Below are 19343 nucleotides of genomic sequence, written 5' to 3' on the forward strand. Positions count from 1 at the left end.
AATATTCTGGAAACTAAATTCAACAAGGCAAGCTACAAATGAACCGGGAGACATCAACTTGAATCCATGACTTCATGGTCATACGTTTGCTCACCAAACACTGGACCATTGCGTTCAAAGAAAAAAAAAAAAAAAAACCCTAATATTTTAAAATATTATAATTGGAGAGAGAGAATTGATGGCTATAAAGAGAGAGAGAGAGGGGAAACCAAATTCAAATCCAATCGACCTCAAAAATTTTCTCTATTCCCAAACATACAAACTAACTGTTCAATTAATTTTAATTTTATATTTTTTTCCTTCGTCCACAAATTAATATTATTATCTCACACTCTTCAAACTCCGTTGTCTTTCTCACTCTATCTCTTCAGGTTTGGCAACGGTCATTTTCACCCCTCATTAAAAACACTAAAAAAAATATTCCCTTTCTCAACTAATAAGAAGAGTTCACTGCTCATATATAGATAGGGAAGAATAACAGATACCTTACCTTACCTTACCTTACCTGAGAGATATTCACTATAATGGGCAGAGAGTGGCTGCATTGGGGCAGCGGCGGCGGCGGCGGCGGTAGACACCGGCGGCGGAGGACAACAACCATGGCTCCAGAAGAAACCACCCCACCTGGTGGATGCATCTGTGCTGTTTTCCATCTCTTCGATTTGCAGCCCTTTCAGCTTCCTCTCAACCAAAGCCACCTTCAACAACAACAGCCCACTTCATCACCAAAAGGTCTTCAATCTTATACATACATACATATATATATATACAGACAGCAATTCTAATATTTCTGCTACCTTGTCTTTGACAAAAATGAAGTAGGAATAGAGGCGCCAAGGAACAGCCTGGAGTCAGACATTATTCACCAAGAAGTAGAACCACCAAGTTTAAACTTTCCTGTAAGTAGAATCTACACAAACAAATGTATCCATCTGTTTTTAAATTCAAGAATGGTACTAAAAATGTAAAATTTCAGGGAGGGCTTCAAATCAAGACAAGGGTTTCTTCTTCTACAAAGTCAGGGACAGATCAGGAGAATTGCAGCAGCAGTTCTCCAGGGACTGCAAGCAGCACAACAACAACAACAACACCAAGTCTAGTGGCCAGGCTCATGGGGCTGGATATCCTCCCCCAATCCACCTCCCCTTCATACTCCTCCAACCCTAAAAACTTCAATCTAACCAAAACTAAAAAAGACAGGCACCACCAAATTCTTGGAAGAAGATTACCAAGCAGGAGCTTCTCTGATGATGACATTATCAGGAACACAGACACTCCTCCAAGAATGTCTGCTGGCAGGAGGAGGTCAGATGTGGAGTGCCACAGGCTGTCACTCAAAGAGAATCTGATGAGTGAGGAAGAATTTGGATTTGGGAAAAGAAGGCTGCAGATTTTGAGTGAGGTTAGAGAGAGTTTGGGGAGAAGAAGAGGTGGAGGAGGACTAATTGACATCACCAACAGGATCAGGATGGATTCATCAGACCAAAATTTAATCAGAAGGGATGAAAATCTTGTCCTCCTAAAGCCCTGTAAAAAAAAGCAAGATCAGGGAGGTGACTCTAAGTCTAAGCTAGTAGATCAAGGAAAGCTACCACTAGCAGTGAGATTTTCAGACATCAAAAAGAACAAGCAAGGCTCTTCTAGCTCAGGCCCCAAAAGTACAAGGATTCCAATTTCTTGCCATGAGGGCATTTATGATCCATCAAGTTCTAACAACAACCAAGACATCATATTGCAACAGGGGAACAGAAAGGGCAATGGGAGAGGAAGAATTCCATCTTCCAATCTGAAGAAATTCCCCCATGACTGGTCTAATAAAGCAATGATGAACAAGAAAGAGGAGCCGTTTGTTCGTTCAAGAGCTCCTACACACAACAGCAGCAAGTTCAAGAAATCTCCATTGTCAATGGAGCTACTCAACACAAGTGGCCCCACCCTTTTGTCAGTCAAGAAATCCACCCCTTCTCCTCAAAAACAGGTAATTATCATTAATCACCAACCCTTTTTCTTACATTTTCAAGAAAAAAAAATAGATTATTGTTGGTGATTTTATATGTCTTCTATTTACCATCGAAAGAACAATTAACAGTCAAATTTGATGTCTATGACAAGTTCATTGGCAGATGAAGCAAAATTGGTTCAAGAAACTAACAGAGACGCATCATTTAATTTTAAACCTCAATAATAATCCATGGATTCTGCAGTAAAATTGCCATGGAGAAGAAGGAAGCAGTCACTTGAAAATCCAAAACTATACGTCACTGTCATATCCTGTCATCCACCACTGTAACTCCTTGTCGTCTATTTCTATAATTTTAAATTTTTGTTTGGGGAATGCAGATGCAGATGCAGACACAGATACAGGCAGAATCAGATGCTCGAGGATCAAAAAGGAACACACAGTCACTCAGCAGTAAAAAAAGGTATTCGTACGACCTGCAACAACCCGGTAATGGCGTACCAGACAGCAATAACAGCTGCTGCGCTGCTGCTGCGGCGGATTACAGATGCTACATCCAGAGGATCTTAAAACGGACGGGAATCATCGACGGAGTCACGCCATTGAAATTGGGGAAATGGCACACCCCCTCGCACCCACTCGATCCCTCAATTTTCTATTACCTCGAACTCTTCCACCCCGTCTCCGACGCCTCCTCCGCCGCTTTAAGCCGCCGGTGCAACAGGAAGCTCGTTTTCCAGCTGGTAGATGAATTGCTGGCTGAAATTCTGAAACCCTACCTGGAATTCCAGCCTCGGAGCTCACGCATTTCTATTTCCGATCAAATTGGCTTGATCGATGAACTGTACGCGAAAATTGACAGTTTTCCGGCTGCGAATTGTCAGTTTCTCGAAGATATCGATGCTTTGATCGATAAAGATTTGCGGAATCGGAAATCCGGCGGATTTCCGGAGGAAGAACGGGCAAAGTTAGCCGGAGAAATTGCCGGCGAAATAATGGATTCGTTACTGGACGAAACGGCGTCGTTCGGCGTCCGTACCGAGGAATTGCAGAGACAGGAGCGTAGAGACGTCACGTGGGCTTTCACGTGACTAGATGCCATTAAATGGTCCAATTAGAATCATCCACGTGGACAGGATCCGTGCTGCTGTACTTGACTCGTATACAGTAGAGTATAATAATAATAATAACAATAAAATAATACTATTTGTGATGTGAAATTAAATATTTTTATTTTGCATATATTTTTGTGCCCTAAATCTTATAAAATATTTAAAAATATTCACCAATACTGAATTACGTTTGTTGCCCAATAGTTGGAACATTGTGGATATTATCCTTGCCAATTTTTATTTTTCTAAATACTTTATTTTAAAATATCTTTTTAATAAATTAATTAATTTATATATTTTTAAAAAATTAATATTCTATTTCTCTTTAATATTATACAATATTTTATTTCGCTATAATTTAAGTGGATTTGAAGATTAGCTTATGTGATTAAAATAAAAGCTGTATACTTATTTTTATTTTTTGGTAATCGTGATGAAATAAAATTTAGTATATAAATTAATTGATTAAATTCAATTATATTATTTCTATTTTAAAAATATTGTAGAATATTTGAGACGAATAGAGTATTTTTCATAAATTAATATTACTTCTGTTTAAATTTATTTGCTACTCTCTCTATCCGAACTTTCATATCTAGGTATATAAAAGAATTTAGAATCTAATTATGAAAAAATTAATATTATATTAGTGAATATAATTATTCTATAATATAAAATATATAATACAACAAAATATATACATAATATTTTATTCTTTTCAAAAAATTGATACTCCCTCTGTTCTAGATACCGTGTCTGCTACAATGTAGACATGATATTTTATGAGGTGTGTAATTAGTAAATAATTAAGAATGTATTAGTGAAAATAATTATCCTATAATATAAATAATTATAAATTAAGATTAAGATAAATAATTAGTTTAATTAAAATAAAAAAAATTAAAAAATTTAAAATGAGATTAAAGTGTGTAATCATTTTTCAAAAAAAAGAAAGTGACATGGTACGTGGGACAAACAGAAACGACAACGTGGACATGGTATCTGGGACGGAGGGAGTATTAGATATGAAACGGACAAAATATTAATAATATGAACACAGTAAATAGAACATAGCGAATAGTACCTCCGTCCAACTAGAAAGTATACATATTTCTATTTTAGGACGTCCAATTAAAAAGTAACTATTTCATTAAATACCTTATTTTTTTCCACAAATACCCCTAATTTGTATCACATCATTACTTTTATAGCAAAAAAAGTAAGGGAAAAAATATCATTACACTACTTTTACCCACCACTATAATTAAAATACTATTATTTCTTAAACTTCGCGCTAAAAGTAAATTTATACTTTTTGCTTGGACAGAGGGAGTATTATTTATATTTCGAAATTTTTAAAGATATTCCAACTTTTGTGTTTTCATTTAATATTTTTAGTTTGAGTATTTTTTAATATAGAACAAACCCGAATAATATTTATACCTATTTACATTACAACATATAATATTTCATTTTAAATTTTACTACGTCCGTCTCACATTGAGTGTTTTGGTCACTGTAGACATAAGAATTTAGAATCAGTATAATTAGTAGATAATTAAAAATGTATTAGTGGATATAATAAATCTTTATATTATAAATTAAGATTAAGATAATTAATTGGTTTAATTAAAATTTTAAAAAATTTTAAGTTAGAAAATTTAAAATAAGATTAAGACGAGTAATTATTTTCTAAAAATGGAAAGTGATATGAGATATGAGAGTGACAGAAATGGCAATATGGACATAATATTTACCACCAAACCCCCAAATAAACAAACCAATGGGATTGTTCTTTTATACTTATAATTATTTTTCATAAAATATTTAAAAATAATAAAAAATTATTCACTCAAATGATATCTAATTTTTTTAATAATTAACAAAAACAAGTCTCATAAATTTCAAAATCCATATATTTTAAAACTATATATTATAATAAATTTGAAATAAAATGAAATCAAGAACATGTACTCAACTTTCTAATTAAAAAAAGAATCAAAGTAAATGGACGATTTAGGACAGCACGTGAAAATAAGGTGCCATGTGACACCACCATAATAATAATAATAATAATAATAATAATAATAATACTCCCTCCGTCCCAAATGCCATGTCCATGTTGCCGTGTTTGTCCGTCCCATATACCATGTCACTTTCCTTTCTTGAAAAATGATTACACACTTTAATCTCATTTTAAATTTTTTAATTTTAATTAAACTAATTAGTTATCTTAATATTAATTTATAACTATTTATATTATAGGATAATTATTTTCACTAATACATTCTTAATTATCTACTAATTACATTTCTCCTAAAATACCGTGTCTACAGTGTAGCAGACACGGTATCTCGGACGGAGGGAGTAATAATCTTTTAATAAATATTTGTTATTTAAAAAAAAAAAAAAAAAAAAGATCAAAAAGGATACTAGGTTTCACTAACAATAGCATAAAAGTTAAAAGTACAACAATGGGGAATCATAAGGACATGATTCCCATATTATGGAAACCACATGACCACAAAAAACAAAAAATAATAAATAATAAATAAATAAAAGGTAAAAAATATTTTCACATGAAAGTTTTTTAGGGGCAAATTTTTGCAGTTTTTAGTTTAAAGATAATAAAAAGCTAAATTTAAAAAATAAACATACATTTGTACATTCATTTCAAAAGTTTTGATACTTCGTAGGAAATTTATTCATTTTGTCATTTTAGTGTGCTTAAAATTAATACATATGTGTTCTTTTTATATTTCCTTACATAACCAAAATCAACTAGTATTTTGTTTTCAATAATTATCAATAAAAATATCCTATTTGTTTTCTGACAAAATCATATTAAAATATTATTTAAATAAAAATTTAAATTTAAATTAAAATAAAACTGAAATGTTTTTTTTTTGAATTGTATATTTAAATAATACTCAATTCCGAAATATTTATGATCATTCGATCGAACATGATTTTAAAAAAATAGATGAGAATAAATTTTTTTATTGTAAAAAAAAATTCTTTTACTAAAAAATAAAATGAGAATAATTTTTTTTTTTATTCAAAATTAATATATATATATTTTAATGACAGATAAAATATAAATTTTAAAAAAATACATAATCTAAATAATAAAAATTGATAAATGGTGGCTATAAAAAATACAGCCCAGAATTTCATGCAAAGAGGAGGGAACAATAATAATATTCCAGATTTGAAATAGCAGACATAAGTGCAGTGATTCCACCATACATGTCTATATTTAATTAATTAATTAAATAAATAAAATAATTATATATATAATCTGAATATACCCATTCCTATTCACTTTAACACGTCTATCTTTGTCCCACAATTATTTTGGTTTTATTATTTTTTATAAATTATATTTAAAAAATTAACAATAATATGTAAATAAAGAAATATATATATATATATAAAACAATATAAAATACTAAAATTTAAAATATAACAAAATGTCTGAGATTCATTACATATGTTTTTATTTTATATGTAATAGATAGTGTCCATCCTTATTTTGATTCAAATTTGTTTGAAATTATAATTGATTGGGAATGACAATGAGACGGATTTGAGAAATCTGCCCAAGTAGAAAATTATAGCCTCTAAAATATGTCCCACCTTTGTAATTGAATTTATATATTTTTATTAAAGAAAAAACAATTTTTTTTTAATAAATAATATATTATATTTAATATTTTGTTACTGTAAAAAAAAAAATCTAATTTTTATTAAAATTTGTACTCGGATGAAAAATTATTTATCTTTTGTTGTTACTTTTGAAATGTTAAGCGAATTTTTATATTTTTTATTTATATTTTGAATATGATTTATAAAATTAGAATAATATATAAAAGCAATTAAATATAAATATTTATTTTGAATTTTGAATTTTGAATTTTCTTTTTTTAATTTTTAATTTAATAAATAATATGAAAATCTCCCTACAAAATACTATATCATGGTCGATTTTTATTACAAGTGATAGATTCTTTTTGTTACGTAACATCATATCATCCATCCCGTATGGAACAATCAAAGAATATTTTCCTGTCTGGAAAATGGAATATATATTAAAAAATATTATGCACAAAAACATTAAATAAACTAATATAAAATGGTTCAGGTGGATGTGTTGTACTCTATTTGTCTTTAACATATATGTATATATATACAATAATTTAAATGTGACGTTTTATTTATATTTTTATTATTTTTTGTTTGGTATTTATTATCTTTTTAATTAAAACATTCAGATAAAATGAATAAAGTAGTAATATTCAATATATTTTTATTTTATTTTATAGTATCTCAATCTTATAAAAAATATGTATTTTTTTTTTAAAAAAAGAAAATAATACAAATTTATAAGAAAAAATATAATATCCTTTTAATAGAATATATTATCAGTAATAATTCTCCAAATATATATCCTTCAGCAATAAAATTTTGAATTAAACTTTTTTTAATATAATATTTCATAAAATAATATAAAAAAAAAAAAACTCCAAAAAAATCAGTATTAATAAACCTCAAGCTTGGTTAGGACGCTATCCTCAACGACAATTATGAGTTACATTACAACATTAGAAGTTCTAACATACGTTTAATTGCTAGCCTTGTTTATCGCCGCTTTTTGAGTCAGCTGCTGCGACTTCCTTCATTATTTTATGAACATCTTCTTTTGTAGGAAGGGCGGGAATGGCGCCGTTCTTCGTCACCGTGAGGGCCCCACAAGCATTCGAAAAGAAAAGAGCCTCCCGCAATCGTTTCTCATCCTGCCGATGGTTAGCGTGATCGATCAAAAACATCAAATGCACGTAAAAACAACATATAAGTATACATTATAATATAGCTTTTATTATGACAAAATTACTTATAATTCACTTGTATTTTGAAAAATCTGAATTATACTTCTGTATAATTTAGAAACAACTTAATATTTTCTCGTATTTTAAAAAATATTGCACAAAATAACTTATGAATTGCAATTTTAAAAAGAAATACAGTGAACCACATATGATTTATCAACAATTTTGCCATGCTATTATTATATACCTCGACAAGTTCTAAATCCGACGCGATGCAATAGAGCACGGCGCCCATGAACGAATCCCCGGCGCCGGTTGTATCGATGGGTTTGACTTTAACGCCAGCGACTTTTCCTTTAAAGCGCTAAATACAAAAAAAAAAAAAAAAAAAATTCGTCGAAACTTTAGTAGATCAAAGCTCAAAAAATTCGACCTTGATATTATTACCACACCGTATACCTTCGTGTAGTATCTACAACCGTCTTTTCCTTCGCTCACGATCAAAAGTCGGAGATTCGGGTGATAAAGTTTCTTCAACACGGCATCGTCGTCGTCGGGATCAGCCCCTTCGGTCAGGAACGAAATCTCGTCATCGCTTATCTGCGGGATCGACGAGAGCGCGGTAAATTTCTCGACCAATCCGATTAAACGTAAGAAATAGTTCGACAACCTTAATAATATCGGCTTGGGCCCAAACCGCCATTATTTCCTTACGCGCCGTATCCTCCGATGGCCAGAGCGGCAGCCGGAGGTTCGGGTCGTAGGAGAGCAAGCTTCCGGATTTCTTCGCAATTTCCATCGCCGTGCGCTGCGTCGACCGGCACGGATCTTCGATCAAGCTGATCGAACCGTAGTGAAAAATCGTCGCCTGCAAAATTCGACACACAATTTTATTATTAGTTTTAAAATAAATACAAACATCACATAGTTCGATCAGAATTCGCACCTTCTTAACGAGATTTACGTCGAGCTCCGCCTCTGTCAAAAGCATGTCCGCGCTCGGGTTACGAAAGAACACAAATTCGCGCTCGCCGTCGTTTCTAAGAGTGACGAATGCAAGCGCAGTCCGCGCGTTGCGATCGAACCTCACACCGGAATTGTTTACGTTGTTTTTCTTCAACGTGTCGGACAGCATTCGCCCGAACTCGTCCTCCCCAACCTAACACCGAAAACGAACATTTCGAAAACAAGAGCCGTCGATCATTTCGAAAAAAAAAAAGAAGAAACGAAACAAACCTTTCCAATAAACGCCGCAGATCCTCCTAACTTTGATATACAAACGGCGACATTAGCTGGCGCGCCACCGGGAGCCTTAATGAAAGCCGGGGCTTCGGCAAGCGAAACCCCGTTAACCGTTGGCACAAAATCGATCAGCATTTCGCCAAAACAGACAACAAGTGGGCTTTTCTCCGCGCCATTGCCTTTGGCTGAAAGATTTTCGAATAAAAGTCGAAAAAAGCATCAAATAATTCGATAAACACAACCATCACAAGAAGTAGATTACTCTAAGAATCGAAAAAAAATGAGTCTAAAAGAGTAGAATCATTCCATAAACACTAAACAGATTGATCTAAGTATCGGAAAGAATCGAATTAATCTATGAACACTACAATCACAGGAAGCAGAATAATCTGAGCATCGAAAAAGAGTCGAAAACAGTCGAATTATTCCATGAACAATCACAGAAAACAGATTAATCTAAGCATCAAAAAGAATCGAATCATTGCAATAGGAAGCAGATTAATCCAAGCTTCGAAAAAGTCGATAAAAGAGTCGATTCATTAACACAGGAAGTAGATTAATCTAAGCAAACATCATAATACTTTTCTAAGATTCTGTTCTTCACATTAGGATGAACTAAACGCCCAAACTATGGAGGAAGAACATCATTCCAAAAATGGATTCGAATTAGGCATTTAAGAACTTGCAAGGCACGTGTTAGGTTAATTTGGCAATGTTCCTAAAATGCAAACAAATTGTTCAAATAAGAACAATCATCAATCAACTTAAGCTGATCTGACAATTTCAGATTGCAAATTCACAGAGCAAAAACAGGATAAAGAGCATCAAGAAGATTAAAATCTAGATCAAGATTCCGCAATCAATTCAGAAATAAAAAAATAATATCGAGATTCAAAAAGTGACGAAAAGCCCCAAATTAAAGCGCCAAGTGTAATAGAATCTGTAAGCAAGATTGCAGCACCAAAATCTGTAGCCCTAACCCTAATTCAAATATGCTTAAGCAAAACGAAAGTGACGTAATATCTATGCATTGATTGAATAAGAAATGCAGAAATCATACTGACCTGAAATATGCTTATCCGCCATGGTTAAATCAGTGGAATAAACTCGAACCTGCAGGAAAGGGAAAATCACTTGGCAATCAATACTAGTATTTGATAGGAATTGTGAAATCAATTTGGTGGAAAACTGAAGTATGAAAGCAAGAAAGGGAGGAGAAATGATAGAGATGGGCTGGGGGTTGTTGAAGTGAGCGAATCCAACACCATCACTTTTTAGGCAGCCATGTGAGCGAGTACGGATAACTCAGAGACACGTGGCAGTGCCTCGGTGTGCCAAGTGTCGTCAAAAATGGGGTGCGGACAAAGATGCATCACATCAACTTAGCATAATTTCTGGGTTTAGAATTTCAAAATATATTTTTTTTCAAAAAAAAATAATAATAAAATACTTTTTCTCACGCTAATTATGTTATTTTTTTTATTATCGGTTAAAATTTATATATAATAATACTTTTATCATTCTAATTACATTGTTTATATTTTAACAAATAATAATCACTTTGCATTACCCTTTTATTTTTCCAATTATTTTATTATTAAATATTTAATAAATTTTTATAATACTTTTATTTTACTTTTTATTTCATGTGAATTACCCCAATCAATACATAAATCTATTTTATATTGTTGCTGGCTAATAAATATATTATGTTTTAATTGATTTGATTTAAAAATTTTAGTTTGAATTTCACATCAAAATAATATTTGATCAATATTTTGTAATTTTCAGATAAATTTCAACAATGATATATATATAGGACAACCGTTACAATACTAAAGACATCGGTGTGAGGTTTACTTCACCAAATTTTTTTTGTCAATTTTTTTGATTTTTTATTATTTTTTATTTTTTAATAAAATAAATATGTATTAAATAACATTAAGTATATGGTACTCATTAATAAAATTATAATTAATATATTTTTAAATATAATAAAATAATTAATTTAATTTTATGATTAAAATAAATTATAATTTTATCTATTTATACCCCTAATCTATATATATAAAAGCGATCCGTGTGAGATCCACTTCACCAAATTTTTTTTGTCAAATTTTTTTGATTTTTTTATTTTTTAATAAAATAAATATGTATTAAATGACATTAAGTATATCATACTCATTAATAAAAATACTCAATAAAAAAATTATAATTAATACATTTTTAAATATAATAAAATAATTGATTTAATTTTATGATTAAAATAATTATATTAATAATTAATAAAATTAAAACTATTATTAATTATATTTTGTAGTCTTAATATATATAAAAACACAAATAAATTTCATAATTTTATAGTTTTTTTTTTATTTTTTAATTCTTAAAAAAATTTAAAATTAATTTAAGTTTTTCTTAATTTTTATTTATACCCGTAAATAATGGATAATGAAATTTTTCAAATTTTTCATTATAATTGATATTAAATAATTATATTAATTAATATAGTTATAATTGATATAATTTATGAAATTATAATTAATCATGATAATTTAAATATATACTTTAATTATATGTATGAAAAATAATTTCATATCAATTTATTGTTTCTTTTTATTTTTATTTTATAAAAAATAAATTTATATTAAATATTCATAATATATATACTATAATAATATATATAACAAATTTATAATCATCACAGTCAATATATATAATTTAATAATATAATATAATATATATATAGAATACTTCTTTTATTTTAAAATTAAATATTTGATTTATTTTATAGTATTTGAAGTACTAATTTATTTTAATTTATTTTACCTATTTATCTATATAAAAGAAAAAAATCTAACTCATACTATTTTTTTTTCTCATTATTAGTTTTTTAATACAAAGAAATTTATACTATTAAATTAAATATTCATGATTAATATACCATAACAATATACTTAATAATAATAATAATAATACTATTAATGATAATTATAATACTAATTAATGATATTAAAAATGAATTACTATTATTTCTAAAATTTTTAAAATTTTTAATAAATTTAAAATTAATGTAATATTCTAATAAATATTTTTTAAATTTTTTAATTTTATAATTAATTTAAAAACTATATTTTAAACATGCAGATTAATTATAATTATATTTGTAATTAAAACATATCTTTTTAAATAATACTCCATCCGTCTCAAACACTCTGCAACATTTTTTTTTCCCAAACTCACTGCAACTTTTACTTAAATTACAAATATAAACTAAATCCGTCTACCACAAATTTATCCATTTATATTTGACATAATTGTTTTTAATATTAAAAATATCCTTCTATTTTATAGTACATTAGTATTATAAAACATTAATAGAAATATTTTTGTCATTTTTTTTTTATTTGTAATAAGTTTTGATCCTCCACCTGTCGCTCTCCCTTTTCTCTTCCTCCCTAACCCTAACCCTAACCCTAACCCTAACCCTATCATCGTCGTCGTCATCGTACGACTGAGTCGAGTGGAATTGTGGATGACCAAGAGTGGGAATGGACCACCTCACCTCACCTCTGTCATGTCATTTCTTTTCCTGTTTGATTCGCCCCAATTGGTTTCATTTTGAATTTCTTATAATGATTCTTGGAGGAAATCAAGAAATTCTTGAATGAATGAAATTGAACTTCAACGTCCAGTCGGTTTTGAATTTTATAATGACCTCCTCCAAGAATCATTAGTGAAATCAAGAAATAGGATGAGTGGAAGAGAAACACAAGGATCATGAATAAATCGATTATTCAGGGATTGGTTTTGCAGGTATCTGTCGAGTGAACAGAACAGAACAGAACAGAGAGAGATGTCTTCTCATATGGATTTTTCACAAAATGATCATTTTTTAGTGCTGAAATAAGGTATGATCTGAGATTAAAATATATATATATATATATATATATATACTCAGCAATGCAGCAACGGCAAGATTACTCTCACTAACCATAAATATAACTTTTTCAAATTTTATTAATAATTTAAACATAATTTATTTTATATTTATGGTAATATTATTTTGATATCTTTCATATTACTACTACTATGATTATTATTATCCGAGTTTTGTTTTAATTTTTTTGGGACAATTATACCAAATTTATTATCTTATTTATATATTAATCTAAAAAACCATTGTGTTATTATATATTTCAACTATACAATATTAATCAATTTTAAAATCATAATAAACAAAATTATTTATAAATATTTGACAGATTTGTATTTTAATATTTTATTCCTTTCTTATATTATATTGTAACATTTCTGCTTAATACTATACTATTCAAATCTAAAATGTAACAAAAAATAAATCAAATATAAACAAAATAAAAATTTATGTATATTATCAAAATAAATTTGCTGGGGTGGGAGCCATCCGTTAATTGATTATAGTATCTATATATATATATATATATATAGATATTTTTCTATTATTTGCTCTTTAAATAATTTCTATATTAATTTCTATTTAAGAATAATATTACAATAAAATTGATTTATTTTTATAATATATGTATTATATTATTCATACTTTTTCATTTAAATTTAAATTTTTCATTTATTTTAAATAAAAATATAAATATTGATGATTTAATAGAGTTCTTATTATTTTACTCAAATATATTTGTGTATATGTAAATTTTCAATAAATCTATACAATTTTATTTTATTTTTCTTTATTTTTGATATTTTATTAAAATAAATTTATATTAAATATTCATAATTAATATACCATAACTAACATATTTAACAAACTATAATTAATACAATCAATAAATATTTTATAAATATAAAAGTTGATAAAATTATTAAGAATATAATACTATGATAGTATATATAGAATACTTATCTATTCAATTTAAAATTAAATAATAAATTTAAATTTAAAAAATAAATTTGTTATTATATATATATATATATTAATTATATAACAATTGATTACATAAATTCTAATTTTTCGAAAATGTAAAAATATTTGATGAAAAAAATATATATATATAAAAATGTTGTGCATTGGTTTCCCACTAGTATAGTATATAATAGAGAGAAGGTTATTGAGTTTACAGATAAAGTTTCCTTGAAATTGTTAACTTACTCAAACAAAACAAGTACAAGAATTGAGACCAAGATTTTTTCTTTTCCAACAATAATAATATGAATGAGTAGTGACAAAATTTCAGCTTCACCATTTACGGCGCTGCTGCTGGTGGTGGTTGCTGTTCCCGCGCCCCCTTCCACCACCACCTCTTCCTCTGCTTCTGCCTCCGCGACCGCCACCTGAGAACCTCCCGCCACCACCAAACCTACCCCCTCTTGGCTGCTGCTGTTCTCTCTGTTGCAGAGCCGGCAGTGATTTCACCACTTCTATGTTAACATCGCTACCATTATCCTGACCTGTACCCCAAACAATAACTTACTTTTCCAACTTTCCATTTTTGTTTCTCTTATAAAATATCGTATCAAATACTTGATTGCCGAAAATATAGATCAAGATTATTTCATCCTCAAGAACTAACCTGAAAGGAAAAGATCGAGATCCTTGGAAGCCACATCGAATACGGCGCCATTCCCGTCAGCCGTCAAGGCGAGACCTTTGATAGATTCGACTTTCTCCTCCGGTAAAAACCTCCGTAGAACTCCATATGCGAAGCTGCCGAGTGATTGATTGATTTAATAAAGGAGAAATAATCAATGCCCAACACATTATATATATATATACACACCAAAATATTTACAACACTCACGATGGCGAGAAGATAGGCTTTCCACACTGTAGGAGGACGGTGACGTGGTTTTCCATCGAGGAGAGAAGTGATCTGCTCTTAATCTCAGTATAGCCCTGTATAACATTTATGAACTTGTGTCAATAACCTAATCATATTTCCATCCAAACAAACTCGATTTAAAAATAAAATTATTACTTACCGCAGCATTTGCCAGTGCCTTGGCGAGCAGGTCAGCTGGGGATAAATCAGTCGAGCTCAATAGCTCTTCAGCCGCAGCCTTGAACACAGGAATTACACTGATATTTTTTTGCACAACAGAGGTATTGATATTAGGTTCCATTAATGAGCTTTACAGCGAATAATTTTTTTATATTTTGGAAAGTAGTTTTACCTATCGGATATCACAGTAATTTTTTCAACAGCTTCAGCACCAGCAGCCTTGGCTATATCGGCAGGTTGGGGTGCGGATAAATGTTCAAACTTTACACCTGATTCTCGTTCTATCCTAGAGAAGTTCGACTTCTTTGGATCAAAAAGCATTACAGCAATCCCAGTTTTCCCTGAGAAAATGAGCAAAATGATTTAGTTTGTCAAAGTTCAGCATCTAACGCACAATTTCAAATCAAAGAATCACAACCACGGCAACCTACCAGCTCTCCCAGTTCTACCAGAACGATGAATATAGGCCTCCACATCACGAGGTGGTTCACACTAAAACAAAAAAAAATAATTTAATTAAGCACACAATCGTAGTGAGTTAAATAAGCAACCCCATGAAGATGGAAGCTAAGAATAAGCGATGTTTCGTAGGACAGACCTGAATGATCAACTGCACATCATCAATATCTAATCCCCTTGCTGCTACATTGGTAGCCACAAGTGTTGAAAACTTTCCGGATCTAAATCCATTGAGGGTCACCTGAACGAATCAGAAATCATTAATCAATCACTCACATTTAGAATGTGGGATGTGAAACTTTTTCTGAAGTATGATGGGGACGTAATCATTAATTAAACAATTTTACCTCTCGTGTAGCCTGCTGTATATCTCCATGCAAAGCACGAGCTCCAGGAAGTAATCCAGCAAGTGTAGAAGCAGAATCCTTGGTCTCCGTAAAAATTATTGTGCGCCCTCCACTGGATTAAAATCATTCAATGGAAAAGTGTGAGCGAGTAATACCATAGATGATACTAACTACAAATCGCTTTTCAATGAAAAAGATAAAATACAAAGATCTATACATCAATCATAAAGTCCAGGAATAAACCAACCTGCTATAACAGCGAATGATATCCGGAATAAGCTGGGGTCTCGCAGAAACGGAGCAGGGAATAACAATATGCCTTACACTGGTGCTAGCCTTCATTTTCTCATTACCAACAAGATCCACAGTTTTTCTCTCACGTTTTAAGAACTTAGCAGATATCTGAAATCACAGATAAGGAATTTCAGGATGAATGAAAAGGATTAAACGCAATACTGAATGATGGATAAAAGTATACAAGGTAAAGGTAAAACCGTACTTGCTTAACCCAAGAAGGTAAAGTGGCACTGAAAAGAAGTGTTTGAACTTTGCTAGCATCCTCCACCTTGCCTTCAAATTTCAATAATAACAATATCAGTTAACCAAACTGCAACAGTAAGCATTTCTGACACTCTGGCTTTCAAAAATATATAAACGCAGAATGAAGAGGTTACAGGCAAGAACAATCCATCGACATTGCATACCTAGAATAAGTTCAACATCTTCGACAAAACCCATTCTCAACATCTCATCAGCCTCATCAAGAACTCGGAATTTCAGCGAACCGAAATCAATATTTCCCCTTTCTATGTGATCCTGCATAAACAATTCCAAAAAGCTCAAAATTAAGTATATGCTGTGGACTTAAACACAAAAAGGTAAAAAGCAGGGTGAAAAGGGAAAGAGAAACCTTAATGCGACCTGGAGTGCCGATTATAATATCGACACCCCTTTTCAATTGAACATGTTGGGGCTGATAGGGAGCACCCCCATATAGGCAACATGCATTTAACCCCAATGCTCCACCGTAGACTTCAAAATCAGCAAACACCTTAATAGTAAAAAAAAAAAAAAGCAAACAAGGAAGCAATAAATATGAGTCAATTATAACCAAATTACTTTATTGATTGTCATGACTGAGATCAGTTCATAGATTTAAATTTAATACCTGTGTGGCTAATTCCCTAGTAGGTAAAAGCACAAGAACACTAGGGGATCTCCCATACCCAGTTTTCCGCAATGTTTTTGTCGGCCCGTTAATCAAAGATTCTAGTATAGGCAACACAAAGGCCAATGTTTTACCCTGTTCAAGTTTGAAAAGGGTAAATTAGTAACACACATAGATTAAGAAGTTCGATATAATATATCTAGATGCTCCCATTACGTCTTGTTTGTTTTTATAACTGAAAGATCATATATTAGTACAGAAACCTCTTAAAAATTGAAGCACAAGGAAAAGTAACATGCAAAACAACAGGCAGAAGCAACAAAAACTGTCTCACTGACAGAATGGATTTGCACTTATATCTACTATATGGCCTACAATGTCACTTTTGTGTTTGGTTGGAATTTTCCCTAAATATTTCGCTATTTACCAATTTTTTTTTCTACCAAAAAGATCAAATCAAAATCCTCAATATTACGCTAAGAATCAATTTTTCATTCAAAACGTTACATTAACACATATATGTACCGTCAATCAATTTTTCATTCAAAACGTTACATTAATACATATGTACCGTCAATCAATTTTTTATTCAAAACGTTCCATTAACACATATATGTACGGTCAAACAAGTACTCAATTTAAAAAAATTTACTTTCAAAAACAAAACCCCAAAATAAAAATCCCTCAACCAAACATACTTAAACATTTGTTTTCAGCACTTAATCTACATTCGAAACTAGTGCACCTTCTTAGCCCATAAAGATTGGGGTTTAGGGTTCCAAAATTTATGCAAAACATAACATAACATCCAACCTCCATTTACCATTCCCGATAATTCAAATCCAAAACAAGATAAAACACGAATGATCACAAAACAGAACAGTGAAAATCACAATCAGATAGAGAATAGTATAATTCCTTCAAAGATTACCGACATATTCATGATTTCGAACCAAATTAATTCACGGATCATAAATTCATAATCATAAACTGCATTGACAAAAAAGATAAAAGGAAACTAAATCTCCACTAAGAAAATCGAATGTTACCTGCCCCGTGCGTGCCCTCCCAACCAAATCCGAACCATCCAAAATCATACCAAACGTCATTGCCTGAATCGGAAACAACGATTCAATTCCCTTCGCCTTCAACGCATTCCTCAACGGCTCCGAAATCCGAAAATTCGAGACGGCATTCGGATTCTCCTCTTTTGCAACATCAATTTCGACCTTTTTCCTTTTAGCCGAATTAATAACCGGCTCGACAATCTCAGAGCTAGTCTCACTCCTCCCATCCTCACTACTATCTCCATCAACATCAGAAGCCTTCCGCTTCTTCTCTTTCTTCTTTTTCAGAGAGGCGCTGAGATTAGAATCGTTAAGTTCAGGCTCGGAGGTTTCTTTAGCCCCCTTTTTGGACTTCTTCTCCTTTTTGATCTTCTGCTCGACGGAATTAAACTCGTCCTCCGTCTCCCCATACCCAACTTTCTTCATCTTCTTAATCGTCTCGGAGGATCGCGAATCTGCTACAACCACCGACGGCATATCAAATCAATACGACGTTTCCGACTACGTTGGTGGCTGGATTTGGTTGCGGGAGCGAACTTTGCGCGCCGCGAGGGGTTACTTTGCAGTTCGTCTGAGAGACTGCAACGCAGAGAGAGGAGGATTGCAGGTTTAGGGTTTGTGATTTATAGCAATGGCGGAGGTGTTTTCAGCCGTTGGATTGCTTTAATTCTTGACCGTAGGATCTTGTAAGATTTGAAAGAAATACGATCTTGTAAGATTTGAAAGAAAGACGGATATTGTCTTACTTCGTAAAATTGGGCCGGGCAACTTTGGGCCTGCTATATAAACTATGCTTGGGCCTCGCCGAATACAGTACGGCCCACTAATTGTCCTACCTTAATATTATGACATCACAACAAAAAAGGGCAAAAAAGTCATATCTGTTATAAAATTCAATACCTTTGGATCTGTAGCTGAAATTAATCTATATCCTTAATTTAAATTTAATTATTTTAATTAAATAAATAATCTAAATAATTAGCAGCTTAGATCAAAATCTAAGCGTACTGAAATTAATCTATATCCTTAATTTAAATCTAATTGTTTTAATTAAATAAATAATCTAAATAGTTAAGATCAAATCCAACAGTACTTAAAATTTAATCCGCTCTGAAATATAATATAACAAAATATATAATAATAATAATAATAATAATATATGG

General features: G+C 30.8%; 3 protein-coding genes across 4 annotated transcripts; 1 reads left to right on the plus strand and 2 right to left on the minus strand.

Moving 5' to 3' along the window:
- The first annotated feature begins 524 nt into the window (after nt 1-524).
- LOC127245110 (uncharacterized) lies at nt 525-3261 on the plus strand. 2 transcript variants are annotated; one of them, XM_051265765.1, is made up of 4 exons: nt 525-732; nt 823-899; nt 977-1978; nt 2341-3261. In XM_051265765.1, exons 1-4 carry the CDS (start codon nt 525-527, stop codon nt 3049-3051), a joined length of 1998 nt encoding a protein of 665 aa, XP_051121722.1. In that variant the 3' UTR covers nt 3052-3261. The 2 variants fall into 2 exon arrangements, with proteins under 2 accessions (XP_051121722.1, XP_051121721.1); XM_051265764.1 differs by having other exon boundaries at nt 820-899; nt 2341-3260.
- A 4326-nt stretch (nt 3262-7587) lies between these two features.
- On the minus strand, nt 7588-10389 carry LOC127244935 (probable fructokinase-7). The gene is made up of 7 exons (XM_051265540.1): nt 10208-10389; nt 9138-9328; nt 8848-9060; nt 8572-8769; nt 8361-8501; nt 8149-8265; nt 7588-7868 (listed from the first exon to the last, which is right to left on the minus strand). The coding sequence occupies exons 1-7, from the start codon at nt 10227-10229 to the stop codon at nt 7704-7706; spliced, it is 1047 nt and encodes a 348-aa protein (XP_051121497.1). The 5' UTR covers nt 10230-10389; the 3' UTR covers nt 7588-7703.
- Nucleotides 10390-14207: 3818 nt separating this feature from the next.
- On the minus strand, nt 14208-18930 carry LOC127244933 (DEAD-box ATP-dependent RNA helicase 7-like). Its single transcript, XM_051265537.1, has 14 exons — nt 18163-18930; nt 17114-17248; nt 16856-16996; nt 16650-16761; nt 16445-16515; nt 16193-16347; nt 15946-16057; nt 15738-15839; nt 15571-15631; nt 15312-15480; nt 15120-15216; nt 14939-15033; nt 14711-14844; nt 14208-14588 (listed from the first exon to the last, which is right to left on the minus strand). The coding sequence occupies exons 1-14, from the start codon at nt 18655-18657 to the stop codon at nt 14377-14379; spliced, it is 2091 nt and encodes a 696-aa protein (XP_051121494.1). The 5' UTR covers nt 18658-18930; the 3' UTR covers nt 14208-14376.
- Nucleotides 18931-19343: the final 413 nt, after the last annotated feature.

The sequence above is a fragment of the Andrographis paniculata genome, unplaced genomic scaffold (assembly GCF_009805555.1).
Source record: "Andrographis paniculata isolate CXL003 unplaced genomic scaffold, ASM980555v1 Contig21END, whole genome shotgun sequence".
In the NCBI taxonomy this organism is placed as follows: domain Eukaryota; kingdom Viridiplantae; phylum Streptophyta; class Magnoliopsida; order Lamiales; family Acanthaceae; genus Andrographis; species Andrographis paniculata.